The following is an 18623-nucleotide window of genomic DNA, read 5'->3' as shown; positions in this document are numbered from 1 at the left end:
TTACAATTAGAATCCAAAGAAACCATACTAACTATCGACCTGGAGGGACGGTTTCAAGACTTAAAACTTAAAAAAACCGATGCGTTGTAAGGTTTGTATACTTGTTACACTAGTATACTGCATAGCAGTGGGAAAGTGAGCAAAGAATTGGAAAGGCATGGAGAGTGGAGAGGGAGAGGGAGAGGGAGGAGGGGAGAGGGAGAGATTGAAAAGGCGTGGAAAGTGGAGAGGGAGATAGAGGAATTACTGACGAAGAGAAAGAATGAGTACAGACAGAAACCAACCCCCACATATCCCAGGCCCAGAATGCTCTCTCCGCTAACTTGATTACAAGAAAAAAATTACCAAGTTTTGTATTGATTAACAGAATTGCACAAAGAAAAAAGTAATTATGAAGTTTTGTATTGATCTCCCACAACTAAACGATATTTTTGGTCAACAAATTATGTTGTTCATCAAGATAAATCTCTGCAACCGCAGTGTGGACAGCAGCCCCGATGGGAAGGGCATCTTCATCAAGGGAAAAATAAGGGGAGTGTGGCGAGTGAACTGAACCCAACTCCTCATTTCTGATTCCAATACTAAACATTACACCAAGAATCACTTCTTGATAGAAAGCAAAGTCTTCACTTGCCAACACCTTGTTACACAACTTGACATTCTCGGAACCGAGTAAGTGCCTGCCAACCCTTTCCACATGTTCATGCAAGGTTTCACCATTTATGAGCTGGGTAGACTGGACGCTCCTTCACCTTCATGTCAATAATAGCCTTACATCCGTGGTAATCAAGCCCTGTTTTGTGACCACTGCGATCCAAACTCCATGCATATCAACATGATTAATACATAATTTTATTTCATGCGAAGTTGTTTCTTACAATTATATAGAACAAACACGTAATGGAGAGAAATATACTACTAACTTTAAGCAAGTTTATCCCGTTCTAAGAGAATCCACAAATATCTTCGCAAACGTCATACACTAATATTTCATAAGCATCACAGGCTTGATCAATCAAGATGTGTTTAAGGTTTAAATAGAAAGGTCAATTATGGATGATAGTTACCTCTTTTCAGTCTCCACCGAGTCGGTGTAGGCCATTTTTGTAAGACACCTCAAAGTGCCCCAAATTGAGCAGATTGGGGAATCACATTCATTGCATCCCCACCTCGAAAAGTAGGTAAATGTGAGAGAACCTATGGAAGGAAAAAAAAAAAAAAAATGTTAAGCTTCGGGCCTCTAAACAAGTAGGCTTCAAACATACCAATATAGGCAAGAAACCGGACTATCACTAACCAATTCATATAAGCATCAATGCATCATTATTTCCAATTTGCAGGTTATTAAAGACGTTAGAAGCTTTTATAAACTAAGTAAACCAAAATTGTATGCAAAGGATTGTCGTTAAGCTAGGACATAGGAACATACTCACCAATCTCGCCTATAAGAAAATATTGTAATACAGATCCCGATGCGGAGCAAAGTAAGAAGTTTACGAGAGGTTTTATCATGATAATTTTCTATCTGTCTTCTAGATTTGTAGTATAGGGGTCCCAAGAGTTGGTCCTTTTGTGCAATGAAGTGGTACAGAAGCTGTATTCAGAATGTCACCGACAGGTTAGTACAATAAATAGGGGAATGCCAAGAGCCTGCATAAGAATAAACTATGATTACTATGCATTTCCTCAAAACTTTGGGACCAAATATTCAACATGCTGTAGAGGTTTTTAACGTCTTTCTAGTTTCTTCTACGTAAACGCATGGTAAAATCAATTACGTAGTTCCATATTTTTCTCTTCAGTGGTAAAAAGGGATAAATAGGTTAAGCTAATAAGAATGATGTCACGTTGACACCAACTTTTGGACCGCACCAACAGCGTTCTCACATAAATTAGTTGCAGAAAACATAAATATGGCATTAAATTCAAAGTACTTGGTTGCATGTCCATACTTCACTATTGAGGGGATCCATTTCTCTTGAGATGAGTTGTTGCAGTGCCAAAATTGCAGAGGATGCAGCAAGTACTGGGTCCACGTTTAAGTGGGGCTTGGCAGCATGCCCACCTATTCCTTCTATCGTAACTTCAAAGATACATCCAGCAGCTAATGCAGGTCCTGCTATGGAAGCTATGCTCCCAATTGGCTTTGTGTTGTCGACATGCATTCCAAATATTGCTTCAGAATCCCCAAGGGCACCTTCCCTTACCATATAAGACGCTCCAGCACCACCCTCCTCTGCAGGTTGGAAAAGAAGTCTCACAGTTCCCTTCATCAAATAATATAACAAGTTGAGGATTCTAATAGACCGGGCAATATAGAAAAGGCCAATTTATACTACATAAATGCAAACTATACAGTGTCAATTTTATCTCAGGTGAAGGAAGGTTGCACTAGGACAAAACGTGATCAAGTGTATGTCCTACCAAGAATTTCAATCCTTCTTCCTCTTTAATTAAACTTCACACTGGGAGCTTTTTAATGTAGAAACAGAGTAACCTTATATATATGGCTGTGACAGATCTATACAATAAGGATTCAATATTATGCTTTTAACCGAAGATGCTCTGAGTATTCTACATACAAGGTTGCACCATTGTTATATATAACTCAACCACAGATATGCAAAGACTCTAAATAAGCTACACAGGGGAGATGCAAGTCTCTTGGAGGGCTAGACAAATCGAACTGACTGAGGCTACCTGCAACTAAGTTAACTTATTGGAAACAAAGAAGAGCATAATCAAAACTTATAACGAAACCACTCCGAAAATTATTGCAAGAGAATCATACAATTCATAAATGCTACATTTCAACATTCACGCATGTTACTTTGTTGGAACTCCTTAGATCCCTAAACATCACAAGTGCCTACAACTCAAAACAAAAGCAAAGAATACATTTCTATTTGTTTCAACCAATCAATAAAACAGTATAAAACCCTTAATCAAATAATGACCTTAAGATAATCTCTCCGTTGATTAAGCAATTTCGCCGCACCAAGTAACATCGCCACATGAGCATCGTGTCCACAACCATGCATTTTACCATTCACTTTACTCTTATGCTCCCACTCAACCAGCTCCTATAAATAAAAACTTCAAAACAAACAAAATAGCAATTCAAGTAAAATTAAGCAAATGGTCTTTATTATACCTGCAAAGGTAGAGCATCCATATCAGCACGAAGCGCGACAACAGGGCGAGAACCATTGCCAATTTGAGCAACTACACCAGTTTTAGCTACAGGGTAAGTGTAAGAGATACCAAGCTTATCTAGTTCTCTTCTAATAAGAGCACTAGTATTAAACTCTTCAAATTTGAGCTCTGGGTATTCATGTATCTGTCTTCTTATTGAAACCAACCATTCTTTATCTTCCTTTGCTGTGTTCATAAGTTGTACTGAGTAGTTCTCACTGAACTGTTCATGAAATGCATTAGAAGAAACGGTGAAAATGAGAATTAACAGAAGAGTAAGAACACCCATTTACTCCAAAGGCAATCAAATTATTAAAATTTTGATTGGACTGATCAGAGGGCAAAAGCAAGAACTCGTTCAGCCATGGATGGATAAGTTAGTGGAGCCCATAAAATATCGGCGATATAATTGAAAATATTTAAATTTATGACACTTGTACTGGACATTTCCGATATTTCTATATATTTCAATTACTTGACACGGAAGATACATCACATCTGGACACATCCATTATATAGTCAATTAGTCACTAGCCTTAGCACACGTGGTTCCTACGTAGGTACTCTCTCTTTTTTTTTTTTTTTTTTTTTATCCCACGCGCCTCTCTCTCTCTCCTCTCCTACCTTTGTTTGTCAAATAAAAAAAAAAAAACCGCGTGTCACAAAATTACATAGGCAGAACTGCAGCACCGAGCGACAGCTCAATCGGGCTAACTCACCCACGCACTTTATAAATAGTAGAAATCGCTAAGCACCTATTCTCATAAGATTTTCTAAAAAATGGAAAATTTCATGAAAAAACCATGACACTTGGAAAATCCTAATCATAAATCATAGGAGGTGAAATAGGAAGGAGGTAGCTTCCAATATTGCGAAAAGATATTACTAACTATAATTTAATAGAATGAAAACAAGAAATGAAGAAATAGAAAATTTTCATTAGTTTGTTCTGTCTAATTACAAGTATTTATAGGATACCTTCTTACATTGACACTGTTCTTACAACCTTGACTTACAATGATCGAGTCAATATTTAAATTAAGGCATTAAGCATTACTGAGTTAATACTCTATTACACCCCTCAAGCTTTTGGTTGAGCAAAGAATAGAAAGCTTGGACTTCGTGAAATTAAACCTTGTAATCTTGGAAAGACCTTTGGTGAAGACATCCGCCACTTGGTCTTGAGTGCATATGTACTTGAGTTGAAGAGTGCCGCTAGTTACCAATTCCCTTGTGTAATGGTAGTCAACTTCAATGTGTTTTGTGCGCGCGATGGAAGGCGGGATTGGAAGCCAAAGCAAGTGCCCCAATATTATCACACCATAGAATAGGTGTGATTATGTAATGGAATACCAAGATCTTGCAAGATTTTACAGAGCCAATACAATTCAGCATAAAGAAGTGTGAGCTAAGGCTCAGACTCGACTTCAAGAGAAGACCGCGGAGACAAGATTTTGCTTTTTGCACTCCAACTAATAGGATTTGTACCCGAGAAGATGATAAAGCCATTAGTAGACCTTTTCAATTGGATGAATGACTGCCGATCGCATCACGAATGCGATGATAGCGAGGAGATCCTTTTGTAAATTTGAGACCATGATCAATAGTCCCTTTCAAATATCTTATGATTCTCTTCACCGCAAAGAAGATGAATAGTTCTTGGACTGTGAAGAAATTGACAAACTTGATTTACAGAAAAAGTGATGTCAGGTCTTGTCCAACAGAGATACTGAAGAGCACCAACCAATGACCTATATTCAGTTACATTGTAATGGATCACCATTAGAATTATTGAGCTTTTGGCTTGTAGAGATTGGTGTAGAGCATGGTTTAGCTCCCTCCATGTTTGCTTTCTTCAACAGGTCAAGAATGTACTTTGACTGAGTAAGAAACATTGCTTGAGAGGTTCTCTTTACTTCCAAGCCTAAGAAGAAATGTAGCTGTCCTAGATCTTTCATTGGGAATTTCAAACTTAACTGTTGAATTATTTCAGAGATTACTGAAGAAGAACTGCCAGTTATTAAAATGTCATCTACATAGATGAGGACATAAGTAGTACACTTGGAATCCCTCCTTGTGAACAATGAGGTGTCAGCTTGAGAAGCAATGAATCCAAGTTCCAGTAATGCAGAGAAAAGTTCTTGGTACCAGGCTCGAGGAGCTTGTTTTAAGCCATACAAGGATTTTTGTAGTTTACAGACATAGGAAGGTTTTTGAGGATCAACAAAACCTGGGGGTTGAATCATATAAACTTGCTCTTTTAAAGAGCCATGAAGAAAAGCATTACTTACATCCAATTGTTTGATTGACCAATCATTATTTAGGGCAATTGAGAGAATGAATCTGATTGTGGCAGGCTTGGCTACTTGGCTGAAAGTGTCAAGATAATCAAAGCCATACTGCTGGTGATAACCTTTTGCCACTAGCCTAGCTTTAAATTTATCAATAGCACCAGTTGGCTTGTATTTGACTCTAAAACCCATTTTGCTCCAACAGATTCATGGAAGGATCATATGGTACAAGAATCCAAGTGTTGTTATTTTTGTAAAGCACTAAACTCCTCGGCCATAGCATTTCTCCGGTTTGGGTCTTTGATGGCTTGTGTATAACAAGTTGGAGTTGAGATAGTAGTGAGAGTGGTGTTCATCACATAATGGTGAGAGGGTATTTTGTAGTTGGTTTGGTAATATTATTTTTTAGCTCGTGTTTGCATGGTGTGAGCAAATGATTGAACTAAATTGTTGTTTGAATGACTTGAGTTGGAGTTTGAAGTTAATGCATTTGATGAGGAGGAGGGGGTTTAATGAAGATTGGGGACTGTTATTAAGAATAGGTTGGTCTGAAATTTGAGGAATAATAGGTTGTAATACTTCAACGGGAATAGAATGTGTAGTAGGAACCATGGGTGTAGGAGGAGTGGTGACGTGTTGAAAAATAGGAACAACAACAGGGACTGAAGTAGAAGAATTTGGAACTGTAGAAGGACTTGAAGAAGTGTGACAGGGAAAATTATTTTCATGAAAGACTACATGTCTTGATATGTAGACTTTGCCAGTTTTAAGGTCAAGACACCTATATATATCCCTTATGGTTATGGCTATATCCAATGAAAATACAATCTGAGACTTCGTTTTGGAGTTTATTTGAAATGTATGGTTTAATCCATGGATAACAAGAGCAGACCAAAAGATTTGAGAAAACATGAATCAGGTTTTGGTTAAAGAGTTTTTCAAAAAGAGAAGAATTTGAAAGAAGTTTAGAGGGAAGTCCGTTAATGAGAAAGACCTGAAGTGTAAAAAGACTTCAACCCAAGACACAAAAGGGACATTGCTTTGTGCAAAAGTGTTCTCGCTTTAGATCAAGGATGTGTCTATGTTTTCTTTCAACAATGGAGTTTTGCTCTGGAGTATGAGGGCAGGAAAACTGGTGAAAAATGCCTTTAGATTTCAAGAAATTTCTAAAGACATGACTAATGAATTCACCCCCTGCATCAGTTCTCACTGTTTTGATGGTGGTGCTTAACATGTTTTCAACCAAAGAAGTAAAAACCAGAAAAGCATTATAAAATTGAGATTTAGTCTGAAGAGGGTAAATCCAAGTATACTTGGTATAGTCATCAACAAGATCGACATAGTATCTATATCCGAAATGGAATAGCAAGGTGCGGACCCCATAAATCAATGTGTATAAGTTGAAGAGGAGCGATTGGAATGACATGTATTAGATTTAAAAGGAAGTTTTGCACTTTTACCAAGTTTACATGATTGATGTAAGAAATGAGATACATCGGCCTTACATGAAACAGTAAATTGCATTTATTCAAAACAAAAGTCAAAGTTGAAAGAGAGGGATGTCCCAATCTTTGATGCCGAGAGTCGGGGTTGTTCTCTCTCCAATGAATGCGATAGAATATAAAGTGGAGGCTTGAAAGCGAAGGTGAGAGACCATGAGGATGTTGAGATGAATGATGTGATGAAGATTTTTTAGGATGAAAAGGGTACAAACCATTCTCGGGATGTCCTTGGAAAAGAATCCTCCCGAGAAGTTGTCCTTTACAAAAAAGGTATTTGATGTAAAAGTTAATGAGCAATTATTATCTGTTGCGAATTTATGTACAGAAAGCAAATTATGGGATATATGAGGAACATGTAAGATATTTTTCAACTGGAAAATAGTAGATGGAGTTAAGAGGGTAGAGTTACCAGTGTGAGCTATATTGAGACCTTGGCCATTGCCAATAGAAATCTTCTCATTGCCATCATAGTCAGAATAAGTGTTGAGATTCGAAACATGAGGAGTTACATGATTTGTAGCCCTCAGATCGCAATCCAAGGTGAAGATGAGGTGTGATAAGAAGTAGAGCCAGCATCATAATGATTAGAGCCATTGTAATCAGTAAAGCCATGATAACCATTGTAATCAACATCAGCATCATAATGATTATAACCAGTGTGACCAAGTGATGAAGTGTTGGTGTAGCCATCTGAGAAAGAGGATTTATTTGCAACCATTGCTTGTAGTTTGGCTGGAGGATGCCTTCCAATGTATGCATGATTCATTCTTTGAAAGCAATCAATAGCGGATGTCGGGCTTATTACATATCTGACAGATAGGTCTTGAAGAACTTGCAGAATATTGAGTTGAACTTTGACCATTTGAACTTGCAGAACCATTTGTATGAAAACCATTAGAACCTCTGTAGAATGATCTGCCACGACCTTTTCCACGAAATGGAGCTCTTCCTCCTCTGTTAGAATTAGAATATAATTGATTTGAGGTAGCAGCAAAGGCTTGAGCTGGACTAGATGAATCAGCTTGAAACATACTTGAACCTTCTTCATTTGTAGTAAGTTCTTCACTCATGAGTAGACTATAAAGCTCATCAGGTACAATAGGTGGCTCTCTCTAATTTAATTGATGTTGCAAAAGGCTTGTACTCATTTGGTAATCCTTTTAAAGTATAGTAGATGATATCACTATCAGAAACTATTTCTCCAGAAGCAGCAAGTAAATCACAGGTCTCTTTAATAGTTTGAAGATACTTTGCCATAGTAGAAGAACCCTTTTTGATGTTGTGAAGTGTGTTTTTAAGCTGCAACACATGAGTTCTAGTGACTGTGGCAGAGAAACGCCTTTCCAAAACACTCCATAGTTCAAAAGATGATCTTATACCCACAACATAAGGTAAAAGAGACTCTGAAATGGTAGCATTCAACCAAATTAACACCTATTGATCCTTCTTCTTCCAATCGAGATACTTATCATTAACAACTCGAGTTGTATTGTTTTCAGTGGTTGTCTCAATATACTGAGCAGGACAAACATTAGATCCATCGATAAAACCGAGCATATCAAAGCTAGAAAGGATAGGAATGAATAATGACTTCCATACAATGTAATTGTCTTTGGTTAATTTGATAGAGATGAAGTTATTGATGTTGTGGAAAGTGATGTTTTAAGCCATGATAATAAAAAAAATTGATGATGATGAAAAATTAGGGTTTCTGAATCAAGAAATTGAAAAGAAATCTATAATCGATCAAATTTATCAACAACAACATATGAACAACAGTCAAGTGGAACAAATCAATCAAGTAATTGAAGAAAAGAGGATGGATCTAAAAAAAATCTTATCTCTGATGATGAAGGATCGCTTTCGCCGTGAGACTAAAAGGGCTCCGATACCATAATAGAATGAAAACAAGAAATGAAGAAATAGAAAATTTTCATTAGTTTGTTCTGTCTAATTACAAGTATTTATAGGATACCTTCTTACATTGACACCTGTTCTTACAACCTTGACTTACAATGACTGAGTCAATATTTAAATTAAGGCATTAAGCATTACAGAGTTAATACTCTATTATCTATTATAATAAAACACAATGGCAAGACAAAGAGAGGTCGGGATGGCGTGGGGATCTGAGTTGAATTGGGGCAGATGTACGATCTAGAACATTTTGAAACTCCTATTCAATGCCATTTAAAAGTATTAATGACATTTATTAAGTGCTTTTAAGGATTGTATTAAAAAAAGTTAATCAATTACTAAAAAAAATACAACTGTATTAATAGTTATATTTAAATTTCTACACCATTTAAGAAATTTTGAAATGTCCATTTCCACCATAATACAATGGAATTTTTTGGGTGGATGAATTGAATGGCTTTTGAAATCTAAAAGTTTTCTCTCAAACAATATATTTTGAACCCTTAATGCTTTCCATCTAATTACTATGGTCAGTTGGTGAGGTCAAGTTTAAAGCCCCAAAATTGTTCATCTCTCCCACTACCTTCTCCAAAAATGGGTGGCCAAGATTGTATTAGGATTTAGGCCTAAGATATGATGGAAGATTCAAGTGAGATGAACGTCTTGGGCTTGGGCTTGGATAAGAGTAAAACATGTATTTTAGAAAAGAAACCCCGACGCCCAATTTTAAAGACCCGCGAACTTCGTGGGCAATTAAACTCTCTTTGCCGTAACTCCCTCTCTAATCTCTATTCACTTCTTCTTTATTGACTTGAAAACCGAAAATGCCTCTAATGGAGTCTCTTAACTCTCCCACTATAAATATAAGCCTCTACACAATCACTCTCATGTTTAGTGAGATATTTCATCTGTTCTTGATTTCCAAAAAGTTACTTGCTGTAACCATCTCATGAAAGGTCTTCAAAAGGTACGAATTGCGAAAGTATTCCCTAAATTTAAGTAGTTCAATATTATGGGATTTGATATAATTATTGTGATTTTGTTTTATTTTCGTCCAAATTTCAGAATTTCTTTGGTACATAGCTCTTTCTAAATTCTAATGAGTTTCAAGATAGTACATAACTATAAATGTGAAAACTGTTTTTCAATGTACGCGTTTCCATGATTGATCCTTTTTATATTTTTTGTTGTTCTAATTAAGTAGGAATTTCATTATTCCCTTTACCGAACAATTTCAGTTCTAATGGAGGAAAGGAGAGTTACATCAGGGAAGTCCTTGGATTGTACATCGAAGATTAAATCACTGTGGCAATTTGTCACCTCTGTCCATTGCTTTTGGTATGCGTAGTGATGTTCTAGAAGAAACATAAGCCTTTATGTTTGCACACGATTTTCTGGGGAACCTGGTGTACAGATAGATTTAGGTATTTTTGTTCCTACATTGCACATAACTTTTGGGCTGACATTTTAATATATTTTTTTTGGGTGCGTATTGGTTGCGATTCATGTGATTTTTATTATTTTTGTGGTTTGTGGGCTGAATGCGAATATTTTTTTCTTCCACTCTGCCATAATTTGATGTAGCACTCATTGAGAAAAGAAATATGCTAAGAGAAGTTACCTAAATAGCTAGACAGGGAAAGATAAGAACGACAAGAAGTAAAAGAGACATAAATGTATGTTTAATTAGGAACAAAATTGGTAGAAAAACACAAGAAATCAGTGGCCTTTTCTTGAGGTTTGGTTGGAACTAGAAACTTAAGGAAAGAAAGAGTAAGGTAGAGAGAAATGAGAGATGGGCTAATTAGTTTGTGTTGAATACTAGCACTTGTGCTTTCTCTCTTCTGATTTTTGCGATCATTGTGGGTTAGCACTATGGTGTCTTTGAGTCCTTCCTTTGCTTTGATTAGTATCAATTTGATGAAATTGATCTTCAATTATTTATACAGACTTTGTGCAATCTGGACTATGATTCATCCTTTTATTACATGTCTTTCTAAAATGTTACATAGGGACAATTTTTCAAGCAACGACACCGATGAAATATGCATCAATTTAGTTACCTAACTAACTACTCTAACCCATTCTCTCTTTTTTTGATATAAAAGTGTGTACTTTACCAATTGTATTTTTTCCATTTTTTTTGTCGTATTATGCTATTTATTTTAGTACAAGTGCTACATTGTGTAGAAACTATTGATAAGCTTAAGAGGTCATCCATTGTTGGTCAACTTATACTCTAGCAGAACCATGCATTTGTGGACTGGATCTTAACACGTTGGGATTGAGTACAGTCAACATGTGTAGAAGGTGGACCACCTGAGGTCACACTAGAAACTTCCATGGGTCCATTCACTATCGAGTTGTACTACAAACATGCTCCAAGAACTTGTAGAAACTTCATTGAGCTATCTCAAAGAGGTTATTACGACAATGTCAAATTCCACCACATTATTGAGGATTTTGTTGTGCAAGGTGGAGATCCTACTAGTACAGGTCGTGGTGGCGAATCAATATATGGTTCGAAATTTGAAGATGAGATAAAACCCAAGTTGAAACATACTGGTGCTGGTATTCTCTCCATGGCAAATAATTTATATCCACCCAGGTTTGATATTAAATAGAGTTTTTGTTGTATTGTTTTGCCATATCAATTTTGAATATGTAGTTTGCGATTTTGTTCCTATCGTTTGTCGAGGTATCTCGCTTACATCACATGAAATTTTATTAGATCGTGCATGTTTGAATTTATCTATTAAGAATATCTTTATCATCATTGTTCAGATAGTGATAGTGACGACTTATTTTACATCACTATCCATAAGCAATTATTTGATCTAGCTAAAAAAATTAGTACATGCTAATTTTCAGAGTAGTTATGAATGTTGATGGTGTAGGTGACTGAGTAGAAGACAATATGAATTGGGAATGAGTTTATAGTGTTATCTTGAAAAGTAGCATTATCAAGGATAATAAACTCAAAACACACGTTACAAGCCCTTGCATAGTTACTAAACCACTAATTTTCTGTTTCTTTTATTTTTTCTTTCTGAAAGGACTAAGCTCGGTAGATTTTTAATGTTTCGTCGGCATGAATTGGACAATATACTTTTGTTTCTTACTGTACTTTATTTGAGTTGAAGCACGTCTTATCCCACTTCATCAGTTCTCATGGATCTCAGATTTCTTTGGGGTGAAGTGTCATACTTGCTCATTTTAAGTTACGGTTTCTTAATTATGTTTTTCTTTTTCTTTTTATTTTTGTAGTATTTTTCTAAACTTTGGTTTTTTCTAAACAAGGTATACTACTCATGAAAAAAATTACATACTATATAGCCTTTACTTTACCAAAAGATTTGGAAAAAAAAAACAAAAGTGAAAGATGACATTAATTTTAGATGTTCCTCCTTAATTTATTGGTTTGACTTCATATATTTAGGAAAGAGCCGTGAAAGAACGCAAAACACAAGAAGTTGGTTGAGTGAGCCTTAAAACGAGACAAGAAGCATTGTAAGAAAACATAGGCTTCTAGGTTTTATTTTATTCCATAGAAATGGTATGGGCATCCTATTTCTAATTTTAATTGTTCCAATCACACGTACACTCAAAGTCTTGCAACCGGCAGTTGTTTGATCCTTACATAGACTTTGTTATGTTTCATATTTATTTTTCTTTTCCAGTATGCTTAAGACTATACTTTCCATGGTTTGTCATGTTGTTTCTACATGGGTCAGATTTTCTTAATTATATCTGTTTGCAAAATAGTATGGTTTGAACTAAAAGAACTATGCCCTTTGGGTTGCCATAGTATATAGTGGTCGTGTTTGCATACTGAATTGTGTATTCATGAGAGGCAAGTGGGTAGTTGAAAAGGTTGGCAAACATACAAGCGATACTACCTAAGTAGAGGCGGGCAACACAAAGCATGGGGTGGTAACCTTAAAACAATAATAGCTTAAGCAGGGTGAGCAGGAAGATAATAGGAGAGGAGTATTGTTGTACAAGGGATACTCAATCTCATCTCCTAATAATTGTAGTGGCCATTGTTTCATGTTTAAACCGGTTGGTCTCCGTAGGCAAATTGTTATCAAAAACACAATTTGGGGAGCCTAGAGCTCCAGGCATTCCCTTTCACCTGATAATATTGGATAGAAATACTCATGTTCCTTATCTCAATATGTTATTTTCTAATATACATATAGCTTAGTGGGGTTGAGGCACTTGGGTGTCATTTATATTAGTTTGTTTCATGTGGTTCATATATGGTTGAAGAATGAATTTGTTTATTCATAATATGACCAATTTTGTACTTCGTGTGTTTGTGGTTTAGCATTTTTTTATGTGTGGATGTTCATTCTAAACTTTTGTTGAATCTTATACTTTCAGGTCCACATCTTTAAGAATAATAGTTTATGTATGCGCTTAAGATTACAATCGCGAAGTGTTCATGCATTGAGTGCTGACATACCGTGTTTGGTCGAGGTTAGCACCAACCTATTATTGATGAATAGGGTTATGATCCTAAATTAATTGAAAATGTTTTGACTTTGTTTTTATATAGCATGTATCCAAGAAAATGGTAGGAAGCACTTTTGTTTTCTTTGTTAGCACGTTTTCAATTTTAATTGCATTGAGGGTCATCATAAAAGCATAATGGTTTGCCCTGATTTAGTTAGAATTTGTTCGTGGAAGAAGTAGTGGCTAGCATGGTAGGTGTTAATGATTCTTGCTAGGGTTTTTTGAGTAGTAGAATATTATATGGACCAGAGGTATATAAGAAGCTAGAAATGGCAACATGTCTATAAAACCAATTTTTGGTTCGGGAATGATTTGTGTGTATTCATTGTAGTCACTCTTCACCATTTGAAGTCAGTTTTTTTTTTTTTTTTTTTTTTTAAAGGTAAGTTTGTGACTTCCACAATAGTGGTTTCCAAGATAAGGGTCATTTTCTTTTCTTTATAGATTTTGAAATAGAATGAATGTGTTTTTTTTTTATCGTATATGCTAACTAATTTGTTGAAAGGATTTCATTTTTGTGTTGTTGTCGTTACTCATCCTCCATTGTTGGATTAAATGGTTTCATGAGTGGTGTCATGTAGAACCAAAATTTTCAGAAGGTAGCGTAAATAGGTTTTCACAATCCCCATACCTAATTTGGGACTAAAGGTACACATTTGCATCTCTTTTTCACAATACAATAAGAATCCCTATGACTCTTCTCAAGAAAGCCGGGAAAAAAATCTATGAATTATAGAATTCTTATGGTATTTGAAATCGATACAATTTTGAATCAACTGGGAACAAAAACAGTTATTATTGTAGTGCAGACTTTTTGAGATTTGACTAAGTTGATGGCTAGGAACAAAGACAACACTATTGTTGATGGCTAGATCTGGTTTTATAAGTACTTTCAAATAGTGGAAATTTCACTAAGCTGAGTCGACTTGATCGAGCTTAAAGTCGAGCGATGTTAAATTGCTCTTTTTTTCCGGATAATCCTAGATGAGAAATTTAGCCTCCTAAAGTCTAACATTATTCTTTTCCACATGACTGCAACACCTAGCTAATGCATATATTGGAATGGGCATTCACCCAGTTGAATCGAACACACGTCTCAGTCAAGAATGCCCAAGAGAAATTAGTATAAGGTGTTTGCATTGGCTTGACAACAAGGTACCACCAACCTTATAGTCCATCAAATACAAGTGGATTGTGGAAATTGAGTGGGTTTAACTTAATGCACATTTGGTTAATATTGTATTGTTGTGTATTTTATTTTATCAAAGTTTTTTACTTTTATCTGTACAAAGAGTAGACACATCTTTAATGAAGTTTATTGAAGGTGATATTTGGTGGGAGTCATAGTTGTACAAGCTGCATTGCTTGCAAATTGTAAGCATTAAGTAGCTCCTTAACCATATATTGTGTCTTTGTATGCAATATATTTAATTAAAGAGGTCTATTTTGCAAAATACATATACCATTGTCAAGTTTCTAGACATATTCCATGATTTAAAAAACTATACCAATAAGCATGGCCACTAGAGATGTAGATCAATTGGATATAATAACATCATTAACAATTAGCTATATTTTTTTTATTTAAAATAAATCCTGCTAAAGTATCTAAATAAAAATATGTACTGTGTTGACCATAAGAGCTCATATTAATATAATTAAAAATTATTCAATTAAGTAAAAAACTGCAACTACACATGTTAAAGTTGACATATCTTATAGGAATATATGTTTTTTTTTGTGAACATTAAACAAATTATATTGAGTAATTATATATATTAACTTTGTTTTTTTAAGAAACCTAAAGACAACCGTGCCGAAGGCACGGGTTATACCTAGTAATTAAATAAAAATAGGTGCATACAAATATATATATAGTGCTCTTAATCTTTCATTACAGAGTTAATACTCTATTATAATTAAATAAAAATAGGTGCATACAAATATATATAGTGCTCTTAATCTTTCTTCATTAGCCTAACAACTTCTGTTATATGGTGCAGGTTTGACGTCTACTTTGTCGAGCTTGTTAATTACTTTCTAAAGTCTGTTGAGGAGCTAAATATTGAAAGTCAGAAGAAAGATAGAATTTTTGACCTGGGTAGCGGCAGAATGAGAACCCCAAAACCTCTAGTATTTTCTGCCAGTAATGCAGAGCACCTGAAGTTTTTGAAGTCGGCTGCAGTTTTGAGGGCGAAAACATTTGGGATCAACATACCCATTAGTGTGGATTGGGTTAAGGAGGTGGAAAGTGTACAAGACCTTTCTCGCAACAAAGTTGTGGACGAGCAGGAGGCCTCTGATATTACTACTCTTGAATTTTTACTCTGTAGAGTAGAAGAACTTGTGGAAAAGCTTCCCTCTGGATTTCAGATGGTGCCTGTGCCTTTTGATGTGGTCGGTAATCAGCTGGTTTGGATAGACTACAATTTTGTCCTTCATATTGTTGTTCTGCAAATTCCTAGGGAAGTTATTTTTCACAAATAGTTTTCTCAAAAAAATAACTTTTTGTTCATGTTGCAACTCTTCTTGCTCCTTCCCCAAGGCAAAGGAGTTGACCATGCCAACTTGGAGCAAGTTTACATTCACTTAATCACTTATCTCTTATCACTCTTTGATTTGTTTACCCTTTCAAAAACTTATGTGCAGGATGACAATTACAATATGGCATTTGCAATGCCTTTGTTTGACTTATTTCTTGCAAGTTCACAACATGACTTCAAAGTTAACGAGCATCGCGCCAAGGAGGTTTTAGGATGTTGCTTTCCTCCGCCATTATCAACTAGTTGTACCGTGGCTGCTGGTCTCACCTGTCTGAAGCTTTACAAGCTGATTGGTGGTGGAAGTGGTGCAGAAAAGGAGTTGCAAAATGTTGAGTGCTGGGAGTTGCAAAATGTTGAGTGCTGTCTCGATTCTCCTTGCCTACTCAAGTCATCTGCAATTGAAGTGGCGGATTGACTTAACTCATCTTAATGTTGTTGTTCCCTGTTTATCATGTTGGTTCTTTTCAGCTCAGTTTGTACAGGGTCAACAAGTGCTGCTTCAGGGGATTCTAACTGTCGTTTCTGAAGCATGTTTATGTATGCTATATTATTTACTTCAAATTTTGACAGAATCTGCTGCTTTTATATGCTATTTTCATATTTTTTTTAATGTTACTTCATATAAAACATTCATAACTAGCAGAGGGTACAAGAAGTCTATCTAATAAGCCAAGAGAGCATACATGGAGGTAGTGCAATTCTGGAGCAGACCTTGTCGCTTTGCGCTAGACAAGCTAAAACTGTTACTGTCAGATCGATTTCTTAGTGGATATTTCCAGTCAATACGCTTAAGAAATTAAAGAAAAGAAAACGAAGAAGGGAAAACTTGTCTAGATGACTGCGCGTCTGCCGAAACGCCTAGAAATAGGATCTAGTAGCATCAATTTTTTTCTTCTTCAAAGGTTTGCAATATTATTTATACTAAACGTGTTGTGGAAACTGGAAACACCCATAGAGTCTAAGTACAGGTTTTTACGAAGGAAATCTGGTGGTCTACTATAGGGGTGGAATTTGAGCCGAGTAGCTTGGGCTTGGCTCGGGCTTGGCTCAAGTTCGTTCATTTAACTAAATGAGCCAAGCTTGAGCCCATATTATAGCTCGCTTAATAAACGAGCAGGGTGAAGCTCGGCTCAATAAGCTCAAATACCTTCATCCGCGATTAAAAAATAGCCAAGCTACTTCGGGTTTGGCTCAGCTCGCTCATTTAATTTCGGCTCGGACTCGTTCTCATATAATATATGAGCTAAGCTTGAGCCTATATTAAAGCTCGTTTAAATAAACGAGTTGAGCCGAGCTTAGTGAAACTCGGCTCGATTAGCTCGAATTCCACCCCTAGTCTACTATGCCATGTTTGTGGCTATTACAATGCCATAAGAGGCTAAAATGTCTATGTAGATGTGTATGAGAGATACATCTTCAAAGAAGGAAAAGAGAATCCTTATGCCGTCAATAATGTCCGCTGCTTTTGCATCAATTAGGGCATCTAAAAATAGGAATTCTACAGCAGACTTTGTAGCAAAGCTTGGTGCTAGACTAGCTAAAGGTTACATTATACCAAAGAATATTTCCACTATTACCACATTATACCAATGCAATCACATGGTTAAGAGAGATTATTTTGGTTTTGCGCAGTTGATCCGAGGGGGACTTACTATTGTTTTTCTTCTTGATTTCTATTCTCTAATCCAAATTCAAGCAATTTTTTTTTTATTAGATGATACATGATTTTTTTTTAATTTATTTCCGTTGATATTTTTACTAAAATTTTGATTTATATTTAATTTTAAAAGAAGTAAATTTATTGCCGTGGTTGAATCTTATATGCATGATAAAGTAACACAAATTCTGGCAAAAACCAAAGTTTCAAATTCAGTATGGGCCAATTTAGTATTACTTTATTCAGTTCCATCCAATCAAAACAATATGCCAAAGTTTCAAATTCAAGCAATTTTTTTTTTATTAGATGATACATGATTTTTTTTTAATTTATTTCCGTTGATATTTTTACTAAAATTTTGATTTATATTTAATTTTAAAAGAAGTAAATTTATTGCCGTGGTTGAATCTTATATGTTTTGATTGGATGAGTTGATTTGTTTATAAATATCGAGATTAAAAATATCCTTAGTATCAATTTTCTCAATTGTTTGATAATAACTAGCCAATATGCCGGCCAGTGACCGGCTTACTACATTAATAGTTGACTTGCTCCTACCTATTATAAGTGTTTATGCTACATTAATAGTTGATTTGCTCCATGCTTTTTGTCAGAATCATTCTTAATCCTTTTTTATCATATACTCTTCGAATTGAATAATTTATGTCGAATCGAACACAGAGCAATATACATGAGTCTAATATCTGCAAGCATCCTACTTCAAAACTTGAAGACACCAATACCTCATTTTACCGAATTCTTCATAATACTATATCAAGGGATAGATAAAAGTAGGATGTATGTGAAAAAAAAAATCATAACGAAATAACTTGTTTTAGAAAACTATTTATAGTGGCAAACCATAAGATACCTGGGTCTCTGCACCACTACCTTGAATGCTTTATTAAAAGCTGGATAGATAAAAGTAGGATGTATGTGAAAAAAAAAATCATAACGAAATAACTTGTTTTAGAAAACTATTTATAGTGGCAAACCATAA

General features: G+C 35.4%; 2 protein-coding genes across 2 annotated transcripts; one reads left to right on the top strand and one right to left on the bottom strand.

Moving 5' to 3' along the window:
- Positions 1 to 268: 268 nt before the first annotated feature.
- On the bottom strand, positions 269 to 3583 carry LOC147496033 (IAA-amino acid hydrolase ILR1-like 3). The gene is made up of 5 exons (XM_086568510.1): positions 3155 to 3583; positions 2958 to 3083; positions 1953 to 2267; positions 1434 to 1594; positions 269 to 746 (listed from the first exon to the last, which is right to left on the bottom strand). Exons 1-5 carry the CDS (start codon positions 3482 to 3484, stop codon positions 419 to 421), a joined length of 1260 nt encoding a protein of 419 aa, XP_086424636.1. The 5' UTR covers positions 3485 to 3583; the 3' UTR covers positions 269 to 418.
- Positions 3584 to 15354: 11771 nt separating this feature from the next.
- On the top strand, positions 15355 to 16381 carry LOC147496032 (ubiquitin-activating enzyme E1 1-like). Its single transcript, XM_086568509.1, has 2 exons — positions 15355 to 15820; positions 16073 to 16381. Exons 1-2 carry the CDS (start codon positions 15536 to 15538, stop codon positions 16379 to 16381), a joined length of 594 nt encoding a protein of 197 aa, XP_086424635.1. The 5' UTR covers positions 15355 to 15535.
- The last annotated feature ends 2242 nt before the right edge of the window (positions 16382 to 18623 follow it).

This window comes from Coptis chinensis, chromosome 6 (assembly GCF_015680905.1).
Source record: "Coptis chinensis isolate HL-2020 chromosome 6, ASM1568090v1, whole genome shotgun sequence".
In the NCBI taxonomy this organism is placed as follows: domain Eukaryota; kingdom Viridiplantae; phylum Streptophyta; class Magnoliopsida; order Ranunculales; family Ranunculaceae; genus Coptis; species Coptis chinensis.
The sequence above is the reverse complement of the archived record's forward strand: the minus strand, read 5'-3'. Positions and strand labels throughout refer to the sequence as shown.